This window comes from Brachyistius frenatus, unplaced genomic scaffold (assembly GCF_029030835.1).
Source record: "Brachyistius frenatus isolate BFR_SWC_R1_liver_20210118 unplaced genomic scaffold, ASM2903083v1 Contig_275, whole genome shotgun sequence".
Lineage (NCBI taxonomy): Eukaryota > Metazoa > Chordata > Actinopteri > Embiotocidae > Brachyistius > Brachyistius frenatus.
Window position 1 is genome coordinate 308,710 of NW_027210874.1, and position 24,270 is coordinate 332,979.

At 40.3% G+C, this 24,270-nt stretch overlaps 2 protein-coding genes across 3 annotated transcripts in view; one reads left to right on the forward strand and one right to left on the reverse strand.

Moving 5' to 3' along the window:
* pde5ab (phosphodiesterase 5A, cGMP-specific, b) overlaps positions 1-7,809 on the forward strand; it is a 57,355-nt gene extending 49,546 nt beyond the window's left edge. For both annotated transcript variants that reach the window (XM_069721860.1, XM_069721859.1), the window contains exons 17-22: positions 750-850; positions 2,192-2,269; positions 3,400-3,463; positions 6,362-6,436; positions 7,394-7,477; positions 7,555-7,809. In XM_069721860.1, the coding sequence (XP_069577961.1) occupies positions 750-850; positions 2,192-2,269; positions 3,400-3,463; positions 6,362-6,436; positions 7,394-7,477; positions 7,555-7,674 (522 nt within the window). In that variant the 3' untranslated portion in view covers positions 7,675-7,809. The remainder of the gene's footprint in view (positions 1-749; positions 851-2,191; positions 2,270-3,399; positions 3,464-6,361; positions 6,437-7,393; positions 7,478-7,554) is intronic.
* A 5,075-nt stretch (positions 7,810-12,884) lies between these two features.
* Positions 12,885-17,405, reverse strand: mad2l1 (MAD2 mitotic arrest deficient-like 1 (yeast)). Its single transcript, XM_069721858.1, has 5 exons — positions 17,232-17,405; positions 16,054-16,200; positions 14,639-14,759; positions 13,378-13,481; positions 12,885-13,212 (listed from the first exon to the last, which is right to left on the reverse strand). Exons 1-5 carry the CDS (start codon positions 17,293-17,295, stop codon positions 13,040-13,042), a joined length of 609 nt encoding a protein of 202 aa, XP_069577959.1. The 5' UTR covers positions 17,296-17,405; the 3' UTR covers positions 12,885-13,039.
* Positions 17,406-24,270: the final 6,865 nt, after the last annotated feature.

Here is a 24,270-nt window from a genome sequence, read left to right on the forward strand (position 1 = left end):
CCAAACCTTTAATCATGTCTAATACCTTATAACAAAGGTTTTACAATGTAGGCCTCCACATAAACAGTGTTATCAGGGATGTCGATGGTACATTAAACTGCAATCAGGCTAAAAGCACAGCTCAAATGATTTCAGTCTGAGGTTGCCAGGACTTAATGTTGTTTCCCACTTGCTGCAGTGTCCTGGATCTCTGTGTCTCATTCAATTGCACCTATTCCACTCGTTTTCCAGCTGCTTTCCTGCGACAGAACTCGGATGCCAGTGACTTACAGCCTGCTTTGATCTTTATGGCCTCAAAACAAACTCTAAATACACTTCTGACACCAAAGTACCACTTTGCTGCTGCACACATGAACACAGATAGAATGACATCACATTCCACATTGCAAACCTTCTCACATGCGGGCTGAGAAGCATTAACGCAAGTACTCCCTTTAAAAAGGCACTCTTAAGTGGAAGGGACACAGAGTCATAAGTCAACACATGCATATAAACACTCAAGACTTGTGGACTGGATTCAATTGTTTAATTCATTTGCATGTGCTTTGCAGTCTAGTGTTGTCATGGCAACGCCTGGGTGGCCTATTACAGTGCAAACAGCAGTCAACGGTATCAGTGCATAGTATCTAGTCCTCTGAGGGTTGCTATTTCATCCTGTGCAAGTCCCATGTATGAACTCTGAATGTGTAAATCGTGGAGAGCTATTTCTGCAGTTACACACTTATCCTCTCTCCCGTGTCTCTCTCCAGGGAAACCAGATCCTGAGCGGTCTCTCCCTAGACGAGTACAAGACCACTCTGAAGATGATCGAGAGGTCTATTCTGGCCACCGACCTCGCCCTGTACATGAAGTAGGTACCAAATGTCAAGCCCAGATGGAACTCCGGCTGGTGAGGCGTAGAGAGAGAGAGAGAGAGAGAGAGAGGAGGAAAATGGAAGAAAGAAAAGGCAGTCAGGGCAGAGTGGGGGAGTAGTTTGACAGAAGCATTCAATCATCATCTCGCCAAAGTGTTTCGTTCTTACTTCTTTCATCTGTGGAGTACAGCATCGATTCTACAGCTTGCTCAAACCTTGTTTTTCTAAGGCATTTTGTGCAATGTAAAGTCTGAAATTGTTTATTAATAACACGGATAGCTTGGAGCTAATTTACATATGAAGTCCCAGGGTAGTTCGCAATTTTTGCAATGATGCACATCCTCTGACTGTATATAAAAATGGACATAGCTTCCGGGTTTGAAAAATTAGTCAGATGCGGAAGTGCCTTATACTGCAATACCACCGAGTGCCACTAGAGCTTGTCTCCAAAAAGCCTCCCGCTCCATCGGGTCTCATTCAACTTGTCTCATTGAATACAGAGTCAATAAAAAATTCCTGCAAGTTATTTCTGTATTGATATCTGAAGTTGCTCGGGGGAAAAAAAAAAAATCCCGTCATTAATTAGAAATTAAGCCTCAAGAAGCAGTGTCTGTTTGATTGACAGGCCTGTGGTGCAGTCAGGTTACGGCTATTGATGGGCGGGACGTAGTGTCATCAGGTTTCCAATCAGATTGAGTCAGGTCGCCCGCTCGCTCCTCTTCCAGCTCTTCCAAATATGGTCATTTCCTGCTCCAAACTGCCTCACACTAGCAAGATGGCGCTGGCCAAAACCCCAACTTAATGTTTCATAGTGGCCGTTCACAAACCAATGAATGGGTGACATCACTCTTGGTTGCCGCTTGTGTGCAACACTACACAAAAGTACATGTTTTATTGATTGTATTATTCTCAAAGACGATTGAAAAACCATCTACCAGTTGTCAAACTGTGTGCATTTAGGATAATTGTTGCTGTGCTCACACCTTAATATTGGTATTACACTATTCTTTAAAGATTCATGTAACTTTTAAGTGTAATGTTCACAGTCGTGTTGTGGTGTATACACTTCTAAAAAAAAAAAAAAAAAGGGCTAAAAAAATGTTCAGTGGATTATCAGATGTCTACACACATAACTCTTTCTACATTTAATTTCACTTTTTTTCTTCTTTCACTTTTTTTTTTTTACTTCATTTCAATTATCTACTTCAGTGATTACAGCTCTTATCTCTTCCCTCTTTTAGTCTAGACAGTGGGTGGTTCGGAGTCAAAGTGGGCTATACATGACGATAACTACCTGCTGTGTCATTGTACGTGTGCGTGTCTGCGTGTGTTGTCAGGAGGCGAGGAGAGTTCTTTGAACTCACCAAGAACAGCCAGTTTGTTTGGGAGGACGAGCATCACAGAGACCTACTGAGGTGAGTATGAAATCTCCAACACTGCACATTAACAGCAGGTTACGTTCTTTGATTTTAAAGGAGTAGTTCAACATTTTAGGACACTTATAGAGTCAGGACGTGTCAGCATAGTCTAGCATCAAGACTGGAATCAGGGGGAAGCATCCTGCCTGTCCAAATCTCAGAAAATGATGATGATGATGATGAACATGAATGTAGTCATCCAAAAAGGAATTTGTTGCAGTGTGTGCATGCTGTCACATGTTTAGGCTCTATCTGTACAATCACAGTGGTACCAAACCAGGAAACATCACTCTAACTTCAGGGAGGGGTCTATTGTGTTCCAAATTTTTGGAACAGTTCACAAAATTCACTGTTTGGTTCATATCGCAGTTTCTTGGTGACGGTTTTTGGTTCAGTTCATTACATTTTTGATAAACATTGCTTTTCATGTACCAAAAAAAACAAAAACGGAACAACTTTTTGGCCAAGAACATAAGGAACGTCCTTATTAATTATCTTAATAGAAAAGAATAGGTTGTCTGATTGTTGTAAACAAAACAAAGGTTTGTATTTTTGAATAAAAATGGTCACGTAGGACATAAAGACGACAACAGTGATGTAGTGGACAGTCACAGTTAAGTGACTGTCCACTACATCACTTTGGAGAGGAAAGATAAAAAGCACGTTACCCCCTTATGAGAAACACACAAGACTTCATGCTTGTGTGCAGCATGAGCTCCTAATGTTGATCTCAGTAGCCCCGACCTCCCAACAGTCCTTCAGTCGAAATGAACGTTTGCATCAATTTTGAAAAAAAAATTCCCCGATGGCTTACTCTAGATAGTGGATGGGGGCACACGAGGTCACAGTAGTTCTATTATTGACAAACATTAACTTGAATTTTAAATGCAACATTAAAGCTGCATTAACTGTACCTTTAATTTTCCAGAATTCCCTTCACATGAAATGAGTCCGAATTTAAGCTTAAAATTCGGAGATGAAGTTAATCATTTTAAACACACAAAGTACACCCATGCTTAATTTCAAGCACCACAAATGCACCCATCATGGTGAAACTGCTACTGTTGACCGTAACATTGGAGTGGGTGTGTGGAGATTAATGTGTGTCACTGTGTCCCCCCCTTCAGGTCAATGCTGATGACTGCATGTGATATCTCAGCCATCACGAAGCCCTGGCCTGTTCAAAAGAGGGTAAAAAAAAAAAAAACTCACTTGTTGTTCTGTATCTGCTTCATTCATTGTTCTCTCTGTTGTACAGCTCCCTCACCGTGTCCATATCTCTCTGCTTTCTGTCAAAAGTTTGTCTCTAGAGGAGATATGACAGCTTGTTTTTCTCCATCACAAACAGTAGAATCCTAGTCACCCTCATTTATCATGTGTCCGTCTCTCTTTGATTTTGCCATTTTCACTTTGTACCTGGACTCTCCCTCCTTCTATTTCTCTCTCTCTCTCTCTCACACACACACACACACACACACATTTGTTTCTTTGTTTTCCTCACCCATCTGAGCACTGTGTTCCCGCTGTTTCATGTCCCCAGTGACCTTCGTTAGTCCTCATCTTAATAGGAACCACAGGCTCATAGGGAGCATCAGGCCGGCACGTATTTTGTGTGTGTGTGTGTGTGTGTGTGTGTGTGTGTGTGTGTGTGTGTGTGTGTGTGTGTGTGTGTGTGTGTGTGTGTGTGTGTGTGTGTGTGTGTGTGTGTGTGCTTTGATAAGTGAGAGCTCATTAACACAAACAGCTGTGCCCCAGTCCTCAGATGACACCTCTAAAAAAAAAAAAAACATCCAGGGCAGTAAACATGAACACACATGCAAATATGTTCTCTCACTTTCATGAACACACGCTGACACCTCAACAAACGGTGCTTTCATCTCCCAGAACTAAAAGGAAAATAATTTGTTCTTTGTCTTCATATCCTCTACAAAAACACACTTTTTTTTTTAATAAGTTCATACTCCGCTATAGACAGCTAACTTTTTAAGAGTTGGACCAGTTCACCAGGCACCAAAGCAATGTGTTAAGTGGATAGTTCTACTGCGAATGCATGCTAATACATAATGGAAGGTTGAATAATTGCGGATGGTTAAAGCACTATTCAATGTTTCCACATACTGACAAAGCCAAAGGAAATGTTCACCTCTTTTTAAATTGGAAACTGCAGGCAGGCCAGTTTTGCACCTGCACTGAAAGGGACGTTGTTTGGGTGGCAGCATATGTTGCTACATATCATTCGGCATTAATGGTGCCTTCCCAGATGTGCAAGCTACCCCTGCTATGTTCACTAATGCATCCCTAAACGTCACATATGCTGGCTTTTTAACTGAGCGCTTTAACCTGGAGGACGTCCATGATTTCCAAAAAAGAATTTCAAGGCCCAGAGAAGGCTGCAGTGTTTCTGGATCATGTTTATTGATGGTTTCTCCGTTGCATGGTCGAGTTTTAGCCTGCATTTGTGGATTTGGATGTGGACTGTGATCACACAAATTATTTAGGTTTTTCTTAGTCCAGGCAATGATTTTCACTAAAGAGTAGGTCTTTTTTTGTTGTTGTTTTTAATGCAGTGCTGCCTGAGGCCCTGAAGATCGCCACCATCCAATATTGTTTTTCAGCCTTGTCCCTTGTGTACACAGATTTACCCAGATTCTCTACATCTTTTAATGATATTATGAACCATAGATGATGAAACATTATTTTTAAATTGTTGCACTATTTTCCCACACAGTCTTTCACAGAGTGGTGAACCTCTCCCCATCTCCACTGCTGAGAGACTCTGCCTCTCTGAAACTCTCTTTTTATACTCAATCATGTTACTGGTCAGTTGCCAGGTAACCTAATTAGTTGTGAGACCTTCGATCAGGTGTTTTTTTTTTTGTTTTTTTTTTTTTTAGCTTTACACATCTTTTCCAGTCTTTTGAAGTCCATGTCCCAACTTTGTTGAGACGTGGTGCTGTCATCAAATTCAAAATAAGCATTTATTTTACATAAAATAATAACATTTCTCCGTTTCAACACTGGACATGTTGTCTTTGGTCTATTTGAGAACATGCTGACTTTGAACGCTTGGCATGAGTGCGTGTAAGCATCCTACAAAACCAACAGTTGGAAATACTTTCATAAATGCAGTGGCAGGTCTTCGTGGCTGTTGTTGGAAGAATAATAAAGCACTCCTGGACAACTACAGCTATTTTAACTTGGGAGTTAACTTGCTCTGCTGAGTGAAGATGTGTTGTTTCGACCAAAAAGAGGTTTAGTAAATAAAGACAAAGCTGCTTCAGTGGTTAACATTTGCCTCCTGCTTAATGTTGGTTTTAGTTAGCTATAATAAGCTCTCTCTCTGGCTAAGTCCCTCTGCAGCGCCAGAGTAGTGAGGCTTGATTACTGACTCAATCAAGAGCTGCAGATGGCTCCAACACACACATACACACAGGGTATGATACTGATTGGAGCCTGAGGCTGCAGTCAGATCTCATTTACCTCCCTGTAAACTGACAGAGTCCGTTAACGTAGCGTGTCTCTTTTGGCGGACTTCTTGTTGCTTCTGCCATGCATTTGTTTTTACGCGTTTCCTTTTCCCTTCAAGCTGTCACACGTGCCGTATTTGTATGTGTTCTCAGTCCAGTTTGTTCTTTCCAAGTCACTTCCTCAATACTACAGTTTGAAAATGTTTACTGCAGCAGCAGGAGAAGCACTTTGTCATCTCCATGGTGGGATTTCTCAACCTGGTATCCATGCTCGGCCTTTAATGTTCATTAAAATGCCTCCATATCAATCTAAACTACCACATACGCCAGAGTTCCAAGTTAAACTTGGCGCAACATTATGATTTGCATAGCTCAAATGTCATACACCCACCTGAGATGGAGCTGCGTCCAAATTAAACTGAGAATTTAATAGTGATGTTGACCGAAAAAAATATGAAAACTTACTTTGAAATACTTTGCCTTTGTCCTTGTATGTAAAGTGCTCTTTGTTGTTATAATATTTGTCTTTTATGAACTAAAACCTCATAGAATTTTAGATCAACATGTCTGCTTTTGGTTAAAGATTCCATACAAAGTATTTGGCCTCTTCTCTCTGATGCAGATTGCGGAGCTGGTGGCCACTGAGTTCTTTGAGCAGGGGGATAAGGAGAGGCAAGAGTTGAATATTGAGCCGATTGTAAGTACTGTTTATCACTCAAGGGGTTATTTTGCCTGGTATGGGACAGATCCTCCTTTAAGAAGTACAGCATACACTGTGGTGTGCCTCAGGGGTCTGTTTTTGGTCCTCTAGCCTTTAATCTAAATGTGCTTCCTCCTCAAATCAGACAACACTGCAATTCATTATTTATCAATTTATTGTTGATGATACTCAACTGTATCTTTTCGTGTTGTTTAATCACTTAAGGTATATTATTTTCTATTTTAATAGCATGTTGGATATACAATTATGGATCCCCTTTGGGTTATTTAGACTCCAAATTCAGGTATTTGTTACTGACTCTTCAACCAGAATTGAGACTTTTTTTCTTCTTTCTTACACCACACTATAATAACAATCTATAATTTTTGATTTCGAATTGAATACTAAATCTTATATTAGCAGTGTTACACAGACTAGTTTTGATCATTTAAAGCATATTTCCAGTTTGGTGTGTCTCTCACTGGTTACAAAAACAAAACTAAGCATGGATTTATTTGGCTTTATTACTTAAATATGTTCTTGCGTGGTCTCTGCAGAAAGCAAAATAAATAGTCAAAAATTCTGCCTCCAGACTGTCAAGTACAGCTGTCACTTTTTCCAACAATTAGATTCGAACAGCAAATTTCAAATAAAAAAGCGACAGCCCTATTGTCGAGTAGAATCAGAGGGAATCATTTTCAAACTTGCTGCATTGCTTACAGCTAAATTTGTTTAATAATTCTGAAATTGTAAATGTTTACATAGTTTGAGCTTTCTGTAGAATCTGTCAATGTTTAGAACTAATACAATTGGTTAATGATAGATGAAAAAAATATATACAATTCAATTTAGTTTTATGAATATAGAGCAAGGTAGAGTGAGGTCATTACAACAGAACCTCACAACAGATATGTAGTTAACGTGTCATTTTTTTTTCTGTCCTTTTAACTTAAGGACCTGATGAATCGTGAGAAAAGAGATAAGATACCCAGTATGCAGGTGTCCTTCATTGATGCCATTTGCATTCAGTTATATGAGGTAAGGAGGTTTCTGCACACAAGCGTACCTGATGAATAACACAACATTCAGTTCATCCGATTATTTCCCTGTCGCAGACCTTGGCTGGCATGTCCGAGTTTTGCTCCCCATTGCTGGAAGGATGTCAGAAAAACCGGCGTCATTGGAAGCGCCTGGCCGAGGAGTGCGAGAAGGGGCTGGGCAACGGCTTGGTGTGATCCTAACGCCACTTTGGCTTTCAACTAACACACATTTCCTGGGTTCTCCCTATCCAACCAGGTCTCACAATATTTCATGAACATGATATCCAGAATGGACAAATAACATGCTGTGTGCACTGAGTGACATAAAAATTGTACTTTCCTTACCCGAAAAGATGGTGGTCTAACGAAACATGAGATTTTGTCTGATAGTTAAAGGTATGATGCCTTTAGCAGTCTTGAAGCAGATTCAGGTCCCGCGGTCAGGTTTCATTGGCTTGTCCATCCTTCCTATTTGTAATAATCGGGTATTCACCAAGCAAGGAGTTGCTCAGATCTGGGAATGTGCCATGCTGCATGCTAACACAAAACAAAGTACAGGGTATAGTATAGTCATTAACCAAATCATTGCGCCATGGAGAATCAGAGGATTATTTAATTCATCCTCTGGGAACCATGAATGTACACATGTCACGGCAATCCATCACGCACATGCTCAGATGTTTCAATCCGGACGAAGGCGGTGGACTGACTTCCCCGCATTGCCATCCAATGAGCGACGAGCATGGCTAAGAATTTACAATGGAACAAGGGAGGAGCAGTCCCGGTATGTCGGCAGGCTACCCAGACGCCGTTGAAGCAATTTTGTCATTTTCCCAGGTCTAAATAATTTCGGTGAGTACGTATCATAAAAGAACAAACAAAACTACAAAGACGAGGCCCAAGTTTAAACATCCCTCAATACAAAAACGTTTTAACGCATGTGTGCGTTATCTTAATTTAACTTGTTAAACTGCCAACTCCCACAACAAACAGGAGGGAGTGACGTGTTGCGCCCGCAACAAGAAACCATTGGGTCAGAGGTCACGCTCATTTCATCAAAGTTTGAAAAGACCTCTCTCTTGTCATTCATTTTTATTTCTGTCACCCACCAGAGATAAGAACAGTCAGCACTAAGCTATATTTATTACCATAGCCATTTTTTTTTAATTTTTTTTAAAATTTTTGCACAGAGTGGCTTTCATCTTGAAGTCTCACCGTCACTATCTATCACAGGTAGTGAATACAGGCGAGCTCTGAAAGGTTACACACAGATCCGTAGAGATCAGCGCCGTTTCAGTGGGATTGCGATATTTTACTCACTTTATACAGTACTTCACATAGTGACACAATAAGCGTGTTAAATATTCACAGCACACACACTACATGGGTTTGTCTTTCGTACATATTTTTCACTCATTGTCTTAACTATTGCATATTTATTTTTTGTTTTATATATTTATTAGAGTCTCTATATTGTAAGGTCATCCTTTTGTCAAGATCACAGAATTCTTTCGAGGAAATGTAGTTTTCATACTTAAAATAATCCAAACTCTGCTTTTTTTTTTTTTTGAAGGACTTTTCTTTAGGAACAACTCTTTCAGATGACGTTTGGAAATGTACTGTATTGTGTTATCTGAAATTTAGATTTTTTTTTTTTTTCTTCAAATGTAAAAGAGCCAAAGACTAGACCTTCAATTTCAAATGGAAATGGGTTTAGATGTTTCCACTGCCTTGTGATAAAATAGGACCAATCCACAATTAAAATAATGAGCCTATTTTTTTTATTCATCCACATCTCTCTGCACCTACAACACCTTTCCCCGACAAATGGCTGTTTACATCAGAGTTTTTATGAACGGACTGATGATCTCACATTTTTTTTTGCTGAATGGAGGGCAGTCTGACCTGACAGCGTTGTGATTCATCCATTTCATGTCACGTCAACAGAACATGAAATACAATTAACTTTAAAAAAAAAAAAACCCGACAAGAGTTCAATGAGGACGTCATCTATCTCCAACACGTTCTCTGCCACCACACATGATTTGTATTTCTGTAAGTTTGACTTTTTGGGGGGCGGTGAATATACATTACTTAAAGGTTCACTGTGTAGGATTTTGGGGGACTTATTGGCAGATATGGAATATTATATTCATAATTCTGTTTTTTTTTTTTTTATCAGTGTTCATCAGATTTGGATTTCAACTGAAACTAAGAATCGTTTTGTTTTTGTTACCTTGGTATACATCCTTCATATGTACTTTAGGAGCCGGTCCTCTTCCATGGAGCACACCATATTGCATCACAATGTTTCTACAGCAGCCTAGAGGGGACAAACTAAACACTGGCTCGGGAGAGGGTCATTTACAATGCTCACAAGTAAATTTGATTAAGCCACAGTTTCACCGCCATTCAACTCGAATTGCTTTTGTTATCGGGGTACTTTTCTGGATTTCGTTTTCCAATGAAAACGGTACCCCTTCAAGTAGTGACGTTGCTCTAGCAACATCGCATGAACCTGCAGCGACATCATCTTCAACGTCATTACTTAAGTCACCCAATGAATAAAAGCAATGCAGCTTGGCTGAATGACGTCGGCGCACGTGCAGTCAAGCAATGACGTAGTGATTGTGTCTCTCTGGCCAATCACTCGTCTGCAGTGTTTTCACATCATTTTTCATGATCTGCTCAGCTTGCTTGGACCCTCAATGGAGGTGTTACAGAAAATAGTATCTGGTAACAGGTACAATTTTAATTTAAAAAAAAAAGGAAGTAGAATAGAGTAGGGCCGAGCTGATGCAACCTCCCCACTAGATGCCGCTAAATCTTCCGCACCGCTACTTTAAATCCACACAGACCTTTTGTCAATCGGAAAACTTGTCGGATTAAATTGGGGTTGAAAAGGTAACCAAAAGCCAGGAAGCCTGGCTCAAAAAACAAAACAAAAAAAAATAAATGTATTAACCACATTCGGAGCAGTTTGTTTCCACTGTTAATCTTGATTGTACAATGTAATTTGGCAAAAAGTTCCCTCTACATAAAATAACTAAATGTATCCTGCGTGCCGGCAAGTTATTGAAAGCGCACTCAAAATGCAAAAAGGGTTCGCACGCTCGCGTATTTCCATCAGTCGCAGTCTACAGTGCTGCAGTGTTTGCATGCGCCAAGTACAGCACATGTTGTGGTCAACTGGTATTGCTAAGGTCGGCTGACCTGTTTTTCCCTACTTGCACCGGAACGCGGTCAGCTTGAGGGCGATGTGACTCTCAGCTCTGACGTCCGAGGTAAAAGGAATGCAGCATTTCGAACAGCTCTGCTGTCACTAGACGCGTCTTCAGATTTGCTCGACTCAAAATTCCACAAAGTCCCTTTCCAACATTAAAACCTGCACGTTAAACTACCTAAAATCAAACTCCATATACTCTGAATATGTATATATATATATATATATCTACTAACCATTATGGATCGCAAAAACAAGAACTCCACAGCGAATTAACATTGGTAGTAAAAAAAAAAAAATACAGTTACATGCGTCTCCTTTAAAGATTTCCCCACACGTGATCATATTTACCTTTTCCAAAAAGAGAACCGTCAGATCCTGAAGAAAGCATTAAGGAATCTGATAAACGACATTACAGCTGAGAGCAGGACGAGGACGTGAAATGCGACACTTTAATGAAAACGGTTTCACTTCACAAACCGGGTGACGATTTTCACACGACGTCACATATAATCTGCCAGATGGGAGATCGTCATTTGGCGCCCCAAAAATCTACGCGTGGAAAATAGGTTGCGATTAAATCTTTAAAAAAAAAAAAAAATCTTTTAAAAAAATCGGCGAAGATAAAATCAGCAATCTGTTTCCTGCGTCGCTGTAGAAAAAGGGTTTTTGCTGTAAAACGTACGGAAGCAAATGTTGGAAAGAGGCTTCGCGAGGTTTTCCGTGAGGCAAATCGGAGGACACCTCTCATTACAGGGAGACACTTAGTGCACCTGTACCGGTAATGAGTTAACGCTGGATAAAATGTGGGAAAAGTTTAGAATAAAAGGAAATATCTGCTAATGTGGGAACTTTTTTTTTGTGCTGGAGTATGATTTTTCTTTAAGTCAGTCACATGTAGCAGAAATCGCTGCTGTCCGCTGATCGGGAGTATAATGCAGTTCTGGTGAAGTCACCACCACCAGATGATTAAAGACCTTCAAAAAAAAAAAATCTGTTAAGATTTTATATACATATATATATATATTTTTTTTACTTTTGACTAATATTTTTTGCTTTTGTCTTGTAAAATGCAGTTCTCCATAAATTAAATGATCAGGGAGGGAACAGTCACTCCTCAGTAGAACTGCTCTCAGCACGTCCACATTAGGAATGAGTATCATTAGAATCTCTTTCGATGCGATCACAGCACCAATTCAAGCTTTTCTGTAACCTTGTAAAAACAAACAGATTTTTTTTTTTTTAATAACCAGCTTTGAGGAACATTGTTTTTGTCTAACGTTACCCGGCTTCGAGCTTTTTTTTTTTTTTTTTTTTTTCAGCAAAGCCCTATTTTAATGAAAGAAGTCAAATTTCTAAAATGTGAGCCGTTTAGGGTCTTTTTGTAAATGAAATTGTTTCAAATTGACCAAATTACAATTAAAAAAAAAAAAAAAAAATCACTAAATATCAGATGAAGAAAATGAGTGTGGGAGATTATGAGTCTAACCAGTTTTTGGTACTCTAAAAGCAGCACAGTGGCGATACCCGGGTGATGAGGGGGGGGGTCACAAACCAAACCGGACCGGGACCCGCTGCTGTGCACAGCAGGTGCTTTCTCAACCAAGTCTCGCAGAACAAAAGAAATTTAACGCTTCGTGTTAACGGCACCAAGCGGGCACGACCGCCTCGTCTTAACTGAAGCACTTTTGTAGACGCACATGCTCAGAAAGCTCATTTGTATCTGTGGTTGTGTTTTGTACTTTGAATAAGTCTCCAGGACCTCTGTGCTTCTTAACAGATCTATTATTTCCTCACTGCTTGGCTCTGTGGTTCGTCTATTTGCTTTTCTTGCATGAGAGGGCATTACACCAGAGCTGGGTTTTTTTTTTGTTGTTGTTTTTTTTAGATAACAGACTTTGTGGGTGTCTCCTGCAGCTGATGGAATGTCATTTGCTGACAAGAGCACCGATATGAAGGTGTTCCACATCTGCAACCTGTCGACACCACTGAACAGAACACTGTGAGCCAAATAAATGGTACGTCCCATCGAAGAATAACGCTTACTTTCTGTCTTCTGTGTATTCTTCTGTAATATATCGCGTGTGCTGCAACATCTTCACCTCAGCCAACCTGTCACTCGGTGAGCTTTAGGCTGCACTGCCACCTTCTGGTCAAAAGCAGTACGACCACAACAAGAAAGGAGAAAACAAACTCATTTATTTACGACATCTTTTAAAACACATGAACCGCTATCTTCTAAAACAGAAGTTGATGACTTGAGGGAAAGACAGACACTAAAGACAAGTTGTTTTACTGTGAGAAATATATTTACACCAGTGTGGACAGAACAAAGGTTTAAACTGAGTCGGTCCTCTTGTAGGCCACCATGCTGTTCACCTTGTGGATGGAGGTGGTGAAGGAACGCAGGCGCACCTCTTCTGATTGGTTGATAATTTTCGGCCCAGACTCCTCCCACTTGTCTGGAACCACCAGGTCTTTGTCAGTGTAAACCAGGAGGTCAAATGCACCTGGAGTTGAGGGGGGCAAAGGTCAGGGGTAGAACTGATTAATGAACTGCCAGTTTACACACTGATCTCCTGGATCCGAATCCAGAACTGAACAAATTTAAGCTCGTTTAAAAAAAAAAAAAAAAAAAAGGTCTGGAACGTAGACAAAACACAGAGGTTACTCACAAGGCGTCTCTAGCAGAGGCAAGAAAGTAACTGTGGCTGTAATCTGTCTGATGACAGAGCGGATCTCATCCTGAATGGTCTTGATGGACTTCTCTCTGGGAGCACTGGGGAACACAAGTTTGTTCTGTTAAAATTGGCTGCCTTCCATCCTTAATTTATTCTCAATAAAAAAATCAACGAATTTGGTTCCGTGGTAAGAAGCCGTCCCGCCAAATGTCTTCTTTACAGATGTTTGGGACAAGACCGGCAACTATTCTCTATTCTTTAAGACATCAAAATACCCCAAACAAATTCAAACAGTTTGTCTTCTGGCTCTCGGTTTGTAGTTCCTTATGAAAACGTAATTAAATGGCAGGATTATTTTTTTCAGACGGACCACAAAGAGCGACTTTAACTAGCAACGCCGAAATAACTTGTGGAAATAAAAATGTATTGACTTTTTTTTTTTTTTTTATTTAATCTCATGAGACAAGTTGAATGGGAGTCTATGGAGCCGCAGGCTTTTTAGAGCCCGCCTCTGGCAGCACGCGGTATTATTGCAGCTTAAGGCACTATTGCACGGGCTTTATTTTTTTGGACCCGGAAGCCCGAGTCCACTTTTATATACAGCCTGCGGTCGACAGTCCAGACTGGCGGTAGTGATGTATTGGCGAGGAGTATGTTTTTCTGGGTACACTTTGGTGCCGCTTAATACCACTAAATCATGCTTTGAATGCAACGTGCCTCCCTTTAATGACCACATTTTACGACCTCCTAAGACAGCATGGTAACGCACCACGTCTCAAAGAAAAAGTCATCTCAGACTAGTGTCGTGAACGACACAATGAGTTAAAAGGACGTAACTGGACCTCTCCGGTCGTCAGATCAATTCGTACACCTTCGGGACGCGGAGGTTTGTAGCGTGAATGCGCAGCCGATAAAATGTGCAGAAATCACGTGTTGAATGTCAACTTAAGAGCAGAATCTTAAAGGAATTTTTTTTCTCCCCCAACATCTTGTGGAATAAAAACTCGCTTTAAATAGCACTCATTACTTGTTATTTAGACACAAGTGAGTGCTTTTGGCACGTGGCATTTGTTGGCAGGGAGAACGCAACAAATATTTTTGCACTCAAAGCTGACAAGTGTGTGTGGAACCAGCGCAGACTGGAATCCAAATGTCATCGAATCCGAAGAAACGGGTCGTCATTGTAAAACGCGAAAACTTTTCGTCATTGTCCTCAAGACATGCACAGGACTTAACGGGGAGTACGGGACCTGACCTGCTCGCCTTGGCCGACTTGTCACACTCTATGTCAAACTGCCATCTCTCCAGCACCTCGTTGGTTTCCAGACACGTGATCACCAGCACCAGCTTCTGCACCGTGCACTCGAACAGCCACTCTGCAACGCAGAGAACAGTCCGGAATGGGATCAAACGCGACGCGGTTCCTTTTCACTATCTGAGAAAAGTTGAGTTAAAAAAAAATAAAAAAAAAAAACACACGTCGGGGAGCGTTGTTGCCCGCTCCTTTAAAAACTGCTTGGTAGTCGGATGACGGGGAAAATAGCCTACACAAAATAAATCGACAAAAGAGAATAAAACATACAATACAATGACAATGTAACAGTTCAGTTTGAGCTTACTGGTAAACACCTTGCCGAGTCACTTTTTTTTTTTTACACATTTTGAAGCTATAACAGTTTTTTTTTTAGTAGAATTCTGAATAATTTTGTAAAATTATGAAATTAACAGCTTCGTTGCTTGAAATGAAAAGTTGCATCAACTGATCTCGTCTGAAATGAAAGTGAAGTTCATGTCGCAAGCGGAGCTGAAAGAACGAGTGGATTTGTTCAGTGACAGATTATTAACTGGCAACTATTCTGACAATTATTAGTCCAATGTATTGCTTTGTCACATTAATTTCAATTAAACCTAATATCTTTGGATTTTGAACAAAACAAGCAATGTGAAGGCATCACCTCGAGCAATGAAAATTGCAATGCCCAGTTTTTCCACTATCTTTGAACACTTCGTCGACACAGATGGAACATTTTTAGCACGTTAACGAATAACACAAAGTGTTATGTTGAAGGCACAACATTTATATATTATTTATAATATTGAATTATTGTTCCGATGAAAGAATTTATGTCAATAATTGTAGCAGAATAACGCTGATCGTGGTGCAGACAGCGAATGTCACTACAACCCTGCATCTGAATAGTGATTTTTTTTTTTTTTTTGTCTTCGAATGGCTTTGTCGTGAAGGAGATATGGTCCGGTCATTCTTGTATATATGAAAATCATGGTTATTAAAGTCAAGTTTAATGATAAATGAACACATTTCTAACTCTAAATATGGCGTCACGGCTGTCACAGCCGTGAAAACTTAAGTCGACGTTGAGCCGGTTACATCATAATTGTGACAGTCTAGTTTGGTATCAGCAACAGCGAAGATGATGATCCGCTCTGAAATTCCACAACAGTGCATGTCCCGTCTTAAAGGCACAAAACAACCATCCTTCAACCGCACAAGGGCAAGGACACAACCGTCCTTTGTTTATATCTCGGCGAACTCCAGCGAGACAACTCATTCGGTTCGAACGCCTTTCCTTTCTCCTTTGTGTCACCTTCAAGTACAAATCCTGCGAAGCTTCAGGAAGCCCCGAACGCACACTACTAAAAAGGTAGCACCTTTGAGCTGAGACACCACGTTGGTCATGTAGTTCTTCAGCTTGGAATCGGTGGATACTTGAAGGCTCATGTCGTAGTGTGTGACTTTGGCGAACGTCTCCGGGGGATAGATGCCCCGCTGGTACAGGATGCTGTTGATGCCGAATGCTGTGGGAGAGAAAAAAAGAAAAGAAAAAAGGAAATTGAATGGTATAGAGCAGATAGAACTTTGTTTATCAAAGGCAAAATGAGTCGGTGGAGGAGCTGAGAGGATACAAAGGGAGATCGATTTTTTTTTTTTTTTTTTTTTTTTTTTAAAAAGGATGGACACAAACATACAGCTGATGTCACTGCAGCACAGAGACGGGGAAAGTAGGAATGAGAAGATTAAACAAACAAAAAACAGCCACTTATATAAAAAAAAAAGTATGAGAGTGACTGAAAAGATATTGTATCCAAAAATCAATTTGATTACACTGTATACAGCAATAACTGTGCAAATACGTGCATCCCGGGGTGTGATTAAAAATATAAAATATAAAATGCACAGTACATACTGTATATACTGTGCATTTTATATTTATATTTTATTGCTTTTCTATTATATTATTCTATTCTATTATTATTTTATTCTATTGTTTCTATTATTGCTCCTGTATGTATGCTGCTGTGGCGAAAAAATTTCCCCTCGGGGATTAATAAAGTATATACCTACCTACCTACCTACCTAAAAAAAAAAAAAAAGAGTTGTTAACACGAGCAGATGAATATAAACTTATCATGAACAGTGCCCGTTTTCTGTTGTCTAGTATACTGTTTTTAGTTTTAAAGTGGAGGATCATTTAGCAAGGAGTTCATCGTTGCAGCTCCTTTTCCGCTTAGTATTTATAAACGCAGTCTCAATCGACAGCAAGTAACCGAACCTGGTCCACAAACTCACGATGTAGAAACGAAACCACGCTTATTAATAAAAGATACAACTCGGAGACTGTGAACAAAAATATCGACTGAAACGTTATAGTCTTCTGGTGAATTCGGCATATATAACACACCGAGGTGTTGTTATTTTTCATATAATGTCTTTATTACTGGAGCTCCACGACACACGGGCCTAGTAGCGCATTAAGCGCTCCAATGTCTGCGTGTCGAAGTCGTTCAAAAACGGGGCGCCGAAAGAAGAAACAAACACGAATACTTACAGAAAAAGTCAGCCACCAACTCCGCGCTTCCCTTGAGTGTAATTCCTTTCAATGTGCTGGTCATTTTTCTCGATAATAGTGGGTAACTTTTTCCTCGACAGTAAACCTTTGTTGTGCTTCTTTTTTTTTTTTTTTTTTTTTCTTGCGAGCTTCAACTACCCGCCGTCCGGTTTGAAATTCGTCAGCTGCACACTCTTGCGCATGCGTGAAAGATTACGCCCCGTGGTGACGTGTATGGATGCGCCTACAAATGCGTGACGTAAGGGGGCAGTGCATAATTACTCAACTAGTTAATGAACTCAACGCTCTGCATCTGTCACAGACATTTTAAATTGGATTCCTGATTCAAGTTGAAATGCTCTTTTTTTTTAATCTCATCGTTGACTACACATAACTTTAAAACCTTATTGTAGGAATGTGCAAATTGACTAAACTGAACACTACAAGTTAGGTAGGTAGGTAGGTAGGTAGATAGATAGATAGATATATAGTTAGTTAGTCTTGGAGCAGTCAGCAATGCAAATTAACTGTTTTTCACAACACTGGAATTAGTTAATTTATAAGAAATTCTAAAAGAAAAACAGAAAATGGCAGCACACCACCTGACATCCTCATAGTCAGATATGGTTCTGTTTAAAGGTTGTTTGAGATTTTCCTCCAGCTGATTTAGTTCAGATTTGCTGTTGTTAAAAAAAACAAATCTTGAATTTGTATTTGTCATAGGTTTATTTCTTGCAATATCCAGTGTAACATCTTACCCCACATAGTGTGACAATTTACCCACTGATGGGGCAAATTGACACAAGTGCACATTAGCTATTTGACTCCCTATAACTCTGTTCTGAAGTAAGATCTTAAAATGTGATGAATACACAAAATATGACAGAGACTTCCCTCTTTCATTTGGCATATAATTTATAACTTTTTGATTTATGGATCCCAAAATATATAAGCGAGAGTGAAAAGTGTGACAAGTAGCTCCAGTCTCCCTATACCGTAAAAGGATGTCTTTGACATAATAATCATTTTTTTTCAGCTCAACGTGAGCTTTTTCAATGTCTGAGACACCCTGAGTGCTGCTGTTGTCCGACAGTCTGCCATTCATCCAGGACCTGCACTTCTCCCGGACACTGGAATAACTTCTCACACCATCGTCGTCATCCATCAAGAACAGTTTCTTCCTGGCTGCACCTGGTCTCATCAACAAATCCCTCAAGCTCCCACTCACAGAATCTCTCCATGGACACGACACGTCACATTGTCATAAGGCCTTGCCATTTGCACATCTGCGTGAACCCTTCATATCTTCACGTCAAGTTGCTTGTTACATTAACACATTCTGGGATTACTAGTTCACACGACACATATTATTTGAAGTCTCGAGCGTTTTCTTGACTTTTGTGGAACTTATATTTTCTCATATTTTGTATATTTTTTTCCAGGCAAATTTCTTGTAGGTAAAAATGCATCAGGGAACTTGTTTAAATTACATCAGATCTTCAGTCGAACTGTGATCACAGTCAAACCTATAATATATGTAATGACACGGACAAAGAAATTAACGATAAATAACTTTTTGAATCAGAATAATTTAGTTTGATTCAATTCAATTCAACTTTATTTATATAGCGCCAAGTCACAACATAGGTTATTTCATGGCACTTAACACATTAAAGTCCTTACAACAAGACGTTACAATATTATACAGAGAAACCCAACAATTCAACAATTCCCACATAAGCTAGGAGGGGAAAAAAACTCCTCTTTAAGGGAGAAAAACCTCCAACAGAGGGAAGGAAAAACTCCCTTAACAGGGAGAAACCTCTGACATAACCAGACTCAGAGGTGGGCGGAGCCATCTGCCTCGACCGATCAGTTGATCAGTTTAGAAACACACTGCACACTCCTTAAGAAGAGAAGACTTCTACTAAATGTCTCAGCATGAAGGCTGGTCATACACCGGGGGCTGAACATCCTACTCTGCATACTCAGAGGAAATGATGTGGGTTAAACACATGGAATGGATCCGTACAGGAAACATGTCCCATCATTCTTTAAATTAGCTCTTCAAATCACCTGCAGATATTCCACAGCTCTTCTCAGTGGAAACCACCTTGCCTGTCTGCCAACTGAAGGAAGTGATGAGTGTATAAACCCACTGCAGTGAATTCAGCGTACAGAATGTATTTCATAGTCTGACAGGTCTTTTTTCCTTATTACAGGCATGTTGCCATTCAACCCTGGACTCTCCAAAATCCCCAAAAACACATCTCCACTGCATGACACAATCTGGCAACCTCCATGTCTCTGCATCAGCAGGATTTACCTCAAAGAAACTTACCCCACTCATTTTCCCCTACTTCCAGAAGTGGACTTATATTTCCAAAGTCACAAATCCTATTTACAATATGGAAATAAGATCAATCAATTGTTAAGACGCTGGTGGGGACAAGAAATTCAACTCTTCTAGTTTATTTTCACTTTTATTCCTGTACAACACCTTTATTAAGTGACTTTAATCTGCTGCAGTGGGACATTGTAGGATGACCCTTCAATTTATATGCCTGCTCTGAATTGTACATGGTACAATGAATGTAACAGACCATAAATACAGGCAGTAAATGTACTGACGTGCAAACAGTAATCGAATGAATTCCCAGAAAGTCATGCAAATTGTAATCCCTCAAATACTGTCGGTTGGTTTTGTGGTCATTTTTTTATTTCGGTTTAGCCGACAATTTCCAGAGCCAAGTGTTTGGATCCCAGTGTCTCACTTCAACAAGCCTCTGCTGGTCTGAACTTACATCTCTATAGTTTTATATCGAGAGACCTCAGCGCCACAGTCATGTTTCATAACAGAGACTGTGGGTGCTGGCATCTGGCCCGGTCGAAAATTGGTCTGCCATCATGAAAATGATACATCCCCTGCTTGTTCACTGCTCTTATGAAGTTGATCAAACCTCAAGTATGGCTCTCTCGGAGAATGAAGGAACCAACAGATACTCTACCTGTCTACCTCTGATATGAAGCCTTTTGGCAAGCCTGGAATAAAATGTTATCTAATATCTTATATTATATCCTGAAATATTTTGCCCAACCTTTCAAAAACACAAATGAGATTTGAATCTGCCAGATGCTGTCTGTTTACTGTCTGGTCATTGTAGAAACGTTAATCACATAGTAACAACTATGTTACTTATATGTTGCAACCACATACATTTCACGTTATTACCAAAGTGCAACATAGTTGAGAAGGTTCGGGTTAAATCACACTAAACAGGATGACTACATCGAGCCCGGCTCCACCAGGCTACTGCTCACAACTTCAGTTTTCTTTGCTGTGATTGTGGTCTGGAAACTGTTTACATTAACATTTGCTTGGCAACTCTGATGGGAGGACCAATTAGTGACTAGTATGCTATGATGTTAAAATCAAGCGTGTTTTTTGGTGGTCAGTGCCGATTGGTTGGCTGCTAGAACAGTTTCAAAATAAAGTTGATTTCTAGGCCCAGAGTGCAATGACTGGAAAGGATTCCCTATGGAGGGTGGCCAGATGTATTATAAACACACAGTAAATTTGGGTCTAGACACACCAGGCTAAACTACACTATCTATCTGCTGTCATAAATTTGTACCTGCATTGAGTTATAATAGATAAGGATTATATGGGTAATCCGAAAAAGCTGCTAAAGAAACATGTCCTTAAGTGTCCATAGACAAATTAATGTTGGCCAAGTACGTGAAAGCTAAGCTGGCTTTATTTGTTTGGATATTATTTGTCTTAGATTGACTTACTATCATAAATGCAGGTATGGAATGAACCTGCTGTCTCTTCAAACCTGAGCAGCTCCAAGAGACTCATTTAGGCAGGAGACGCCTCACAGAGGTCACAAAAGCACATAGTAAAGTTTTCACACTACAAGTACTGTGGTACTAAAGGTGTGGGTTTGATGTCAAAAGTGAGGGGGCATGCTGGTTGTCAGGCTTTCCCGAATGACAGTTTTAAAAAATCCTGTATTAATGGTAGATGTAACATTATAAATTTTTTTTTTTTTTTTTAAAGGCCCCGTCCTTTGGTATTAGCCGTCAATACAAAAATATAGATGACATTATTCACCACAGAAATGTTACCATGTAGTTTTACAGCCCTGCAGATCTTCCTGGTAAACTTCCCCAACAGGCTCAAACAATCAGAAGGCCCCCAGCTGTTATAGGAGTATAGACCGAGAGGTGAAATCAACAGCAAAACTAAATTGATGCGGGTTTAGTCTCTGGACTTCCTACGTGAAATCTCTGATAGGCATATGTGTGCAGACTTATCAGATGGTCCAACAGTTTACAGACATTTGGTTCATCTGCACATCTGGGTCAGCTCTCCCACTGCGACATGCAAACTTCTCCTTCAGTGCCAACTCGTAGCCTGGGAAGGTATGCAGACTGCATCGACAGCACGGAATATGATAACATGTCGTCCCTATACAGTGTAATGAGATGTTTGTTGCACATTCCTGTCCTGTGTTCAATCTACTTGGAGCTGACTGGCTGCAGTGATGGGTGTCGCCTGGCACCGCGCCTCCTGTTCCCTGAAACTTCATGTGCAACAGCTGGAGCTCTGAAAATGATTTTTGCATGTCTCATTCACATGCAAGCACGCACACGCACACACACACACACACACACACACACACACACACACACACACACACACACACACACACACACACACACACACACACACACACACACACACACACACATTCCTGCAATCTTGTAGATACACAAACCAAATGCAAGTACACTGTATTCTCACGACATGCACAAACACATTGTATTCATGATGCTATTGTTGAAGATAAGACCTTGCACTGGGTGTGTAAGTTTATTTAGGACCATTTACAGCCTTTTGACAAATGGTTACGCCCTTTTGTGTCAAAATGAAACATTTTTATTATCTTTTGTTGAAAATTGATCTCAAAAGTGGAGCCTCAGCATGTGTATTTATTTAAAGCACCTCAAGTTAATCACACTGAACCTATAAAAAGTCCTTCCTTGTAAACTCCCCGGCTGTGTTTGTCTCATGAAGACACAGAGTTCCTTCCCTTTACAACAAGAGTTTATGTGATGGTCTACAGCCCCAATCAGAGACAATCTAAACATGGAGGCTCCAGCCGTGGCCAGATCGCCCTCCAGAGTAAACGAGGTCTAATTGATGGGTGGAGGGATGAGAGCATGTACAGCCACCTGCACTACATCCACATGCATTAACTCCTCCCTGTACATGTATACATCTCTCCAAGGATGATTAGCGTTCAGAGATGTGTTTAGAATGTAACATTAACAAAGTGTGCACACGCACCACCATGGAAGGTTGGTGACTGGCTTTATTTATTATGGTGATGCAGTCTTAAAGCTGCACCAAGCACATTTAAACATAAGCAGCACTTAGTCTGAGTTGAAGGTAAATGGCAGTACATCTGCCACCCTGGATGCTGAGCGAGGCGGCAGGGAAAGAAAGACTTTTTAGGGGATTATTTATTGGTCATACAAGTAGGTCTAAATCAGAAATTTGTTTTTGGAGCCGGAGGAGACCATATTTGGATGAGCTGGAGGAAAGAACAGTGGATCTGAGTGGGAACCGAAGCACACGATGCACACCCACCCACTGGAAATCCGATTGCACCATAGTCATGTCAAAGGGTTCAATCCACTTGGTCACTTTAGTTGGACATTTTGTTTGCATGCCACATGGACACAAACATAAACACTATGTAAGAGAGCAAGTCCTGAACATTGAAAGTATCTTAGAAAGCTGAAAAATGTAACAGGTGCTGCCTCAACCCTAATGAAAATGAAAATGATGATAGTAAAGCAGTAAGGTTCGTTCCAACCTGCAGTGCAATTAACTCGTCACCTCCCCAAACCCTGAGCAACATTACGGTTGGATAAAAGAGCCCTATACGGGTGTGCATGTTTTTTATTTAGTGACAACTGATAACAACTGTTCAGATGTTAATTTAATGTCAGTAGATAAGTTATTTTTCGATTTTCTTCTTCCAAAATTGCGCACAGACATATTTTTATAAAAAGAGTCACAAAACCAGCTATTATTTGGGAAGAATAAGATATTTTTTTCTTTGATAAATCAAAAAGCACATAAACTTAAAAAAAAAAAATCCACTTTGGTTTATTGTAAATCTTCTTTGCCCAGTCATATTTACCAGCATCAAACTCTGCCACAAATAACAATAAGGGGTTCTTCCATCTGTATTGTATAACTTTTTTTTATACTGCAATATTTACTGATCGTGATGGAGTCCCTGACTCAGTCCAATATTTCAGGGTTGGGCCCCTGGTCCCTGCTGACCTGAGAACCGCCCCTGTTTAGCAGCTGCTATTGTCTCAGCCAGCAGCAGTGAAATTACTTTATACGTTCTAAGAGTTTCCACAGGGTATTATCAAGGGCCTTGTGTACCACCGCTGCAAGAGGGGGATACTTCGCTTCCTGTCTCTCTCTTCTTGATCTTCTCTCTTTCATCACATCTCAATGTATTGTTTTCCCAGTTTGTGTAGGAATATTTCTTTCTTCCTTCTCTTGCTCCAAAAACAAATCAAGCTATTCATTGTACACCTTGGCTTTGGAAGACTTTTCCACTAGCCCTGGTCGTCATATTTCCCATACATAGTCATACTTTAATATCGACACAGTTCCTGAGGCTAACAAAACGTATTTATACATGCGGCGCTCTGCTCTGTTAACGACTGCGATAAATGTTTCATGACAAACGCATCTGTTGAGGTCTGATGGACAAACGGAGGATGGACCGGGTGGGAGGAAGAAGGACGGGCAGAAGGGGGGAGGAACTTCAGAAAGATGGAGTTTCTCAGGTCCTCTGGCACATCTGTCCTTCTTCCGTTGCTGCAGCACTGACGCAACCGTGAGGGCACACAAACACACTCACAAAAACACACTCAGCTGGCTCTGTTTAGCCACGCTGCCTGTCTGTGGCTTCAGTGGCAGCTAGTGGGAAGTTTTCCATGT

What these genes read in the sequence shown, in the direction of transcription:
- mad2l1 (XM_069721858.1), bottom strand. Translation starts at nt 17,295, where the DNA reads ATGACCAGCACATTGAAAGGAATTACACTCAAGGGAAGCGCGGAGTTG. An exon ending in AAGTCGGCCAAGGCGAGCAG is followed by an intron (nt 13,482 to 14,638) that starts GTCAGGTCCCGT and finishes TGTGTTCCCCAG; the next exon opens with TGCTCCCAGAGAGAAGTCCA. An exon ending in GCCTCTGCTAGAGACGCCTT is followed by an intron (nt 13,213 to 13,377) that starts GTGAGTAACCTC and finishes CCTCAACTCCAG; the next exon opens with GTGCATTTGACCTCCTGGTT.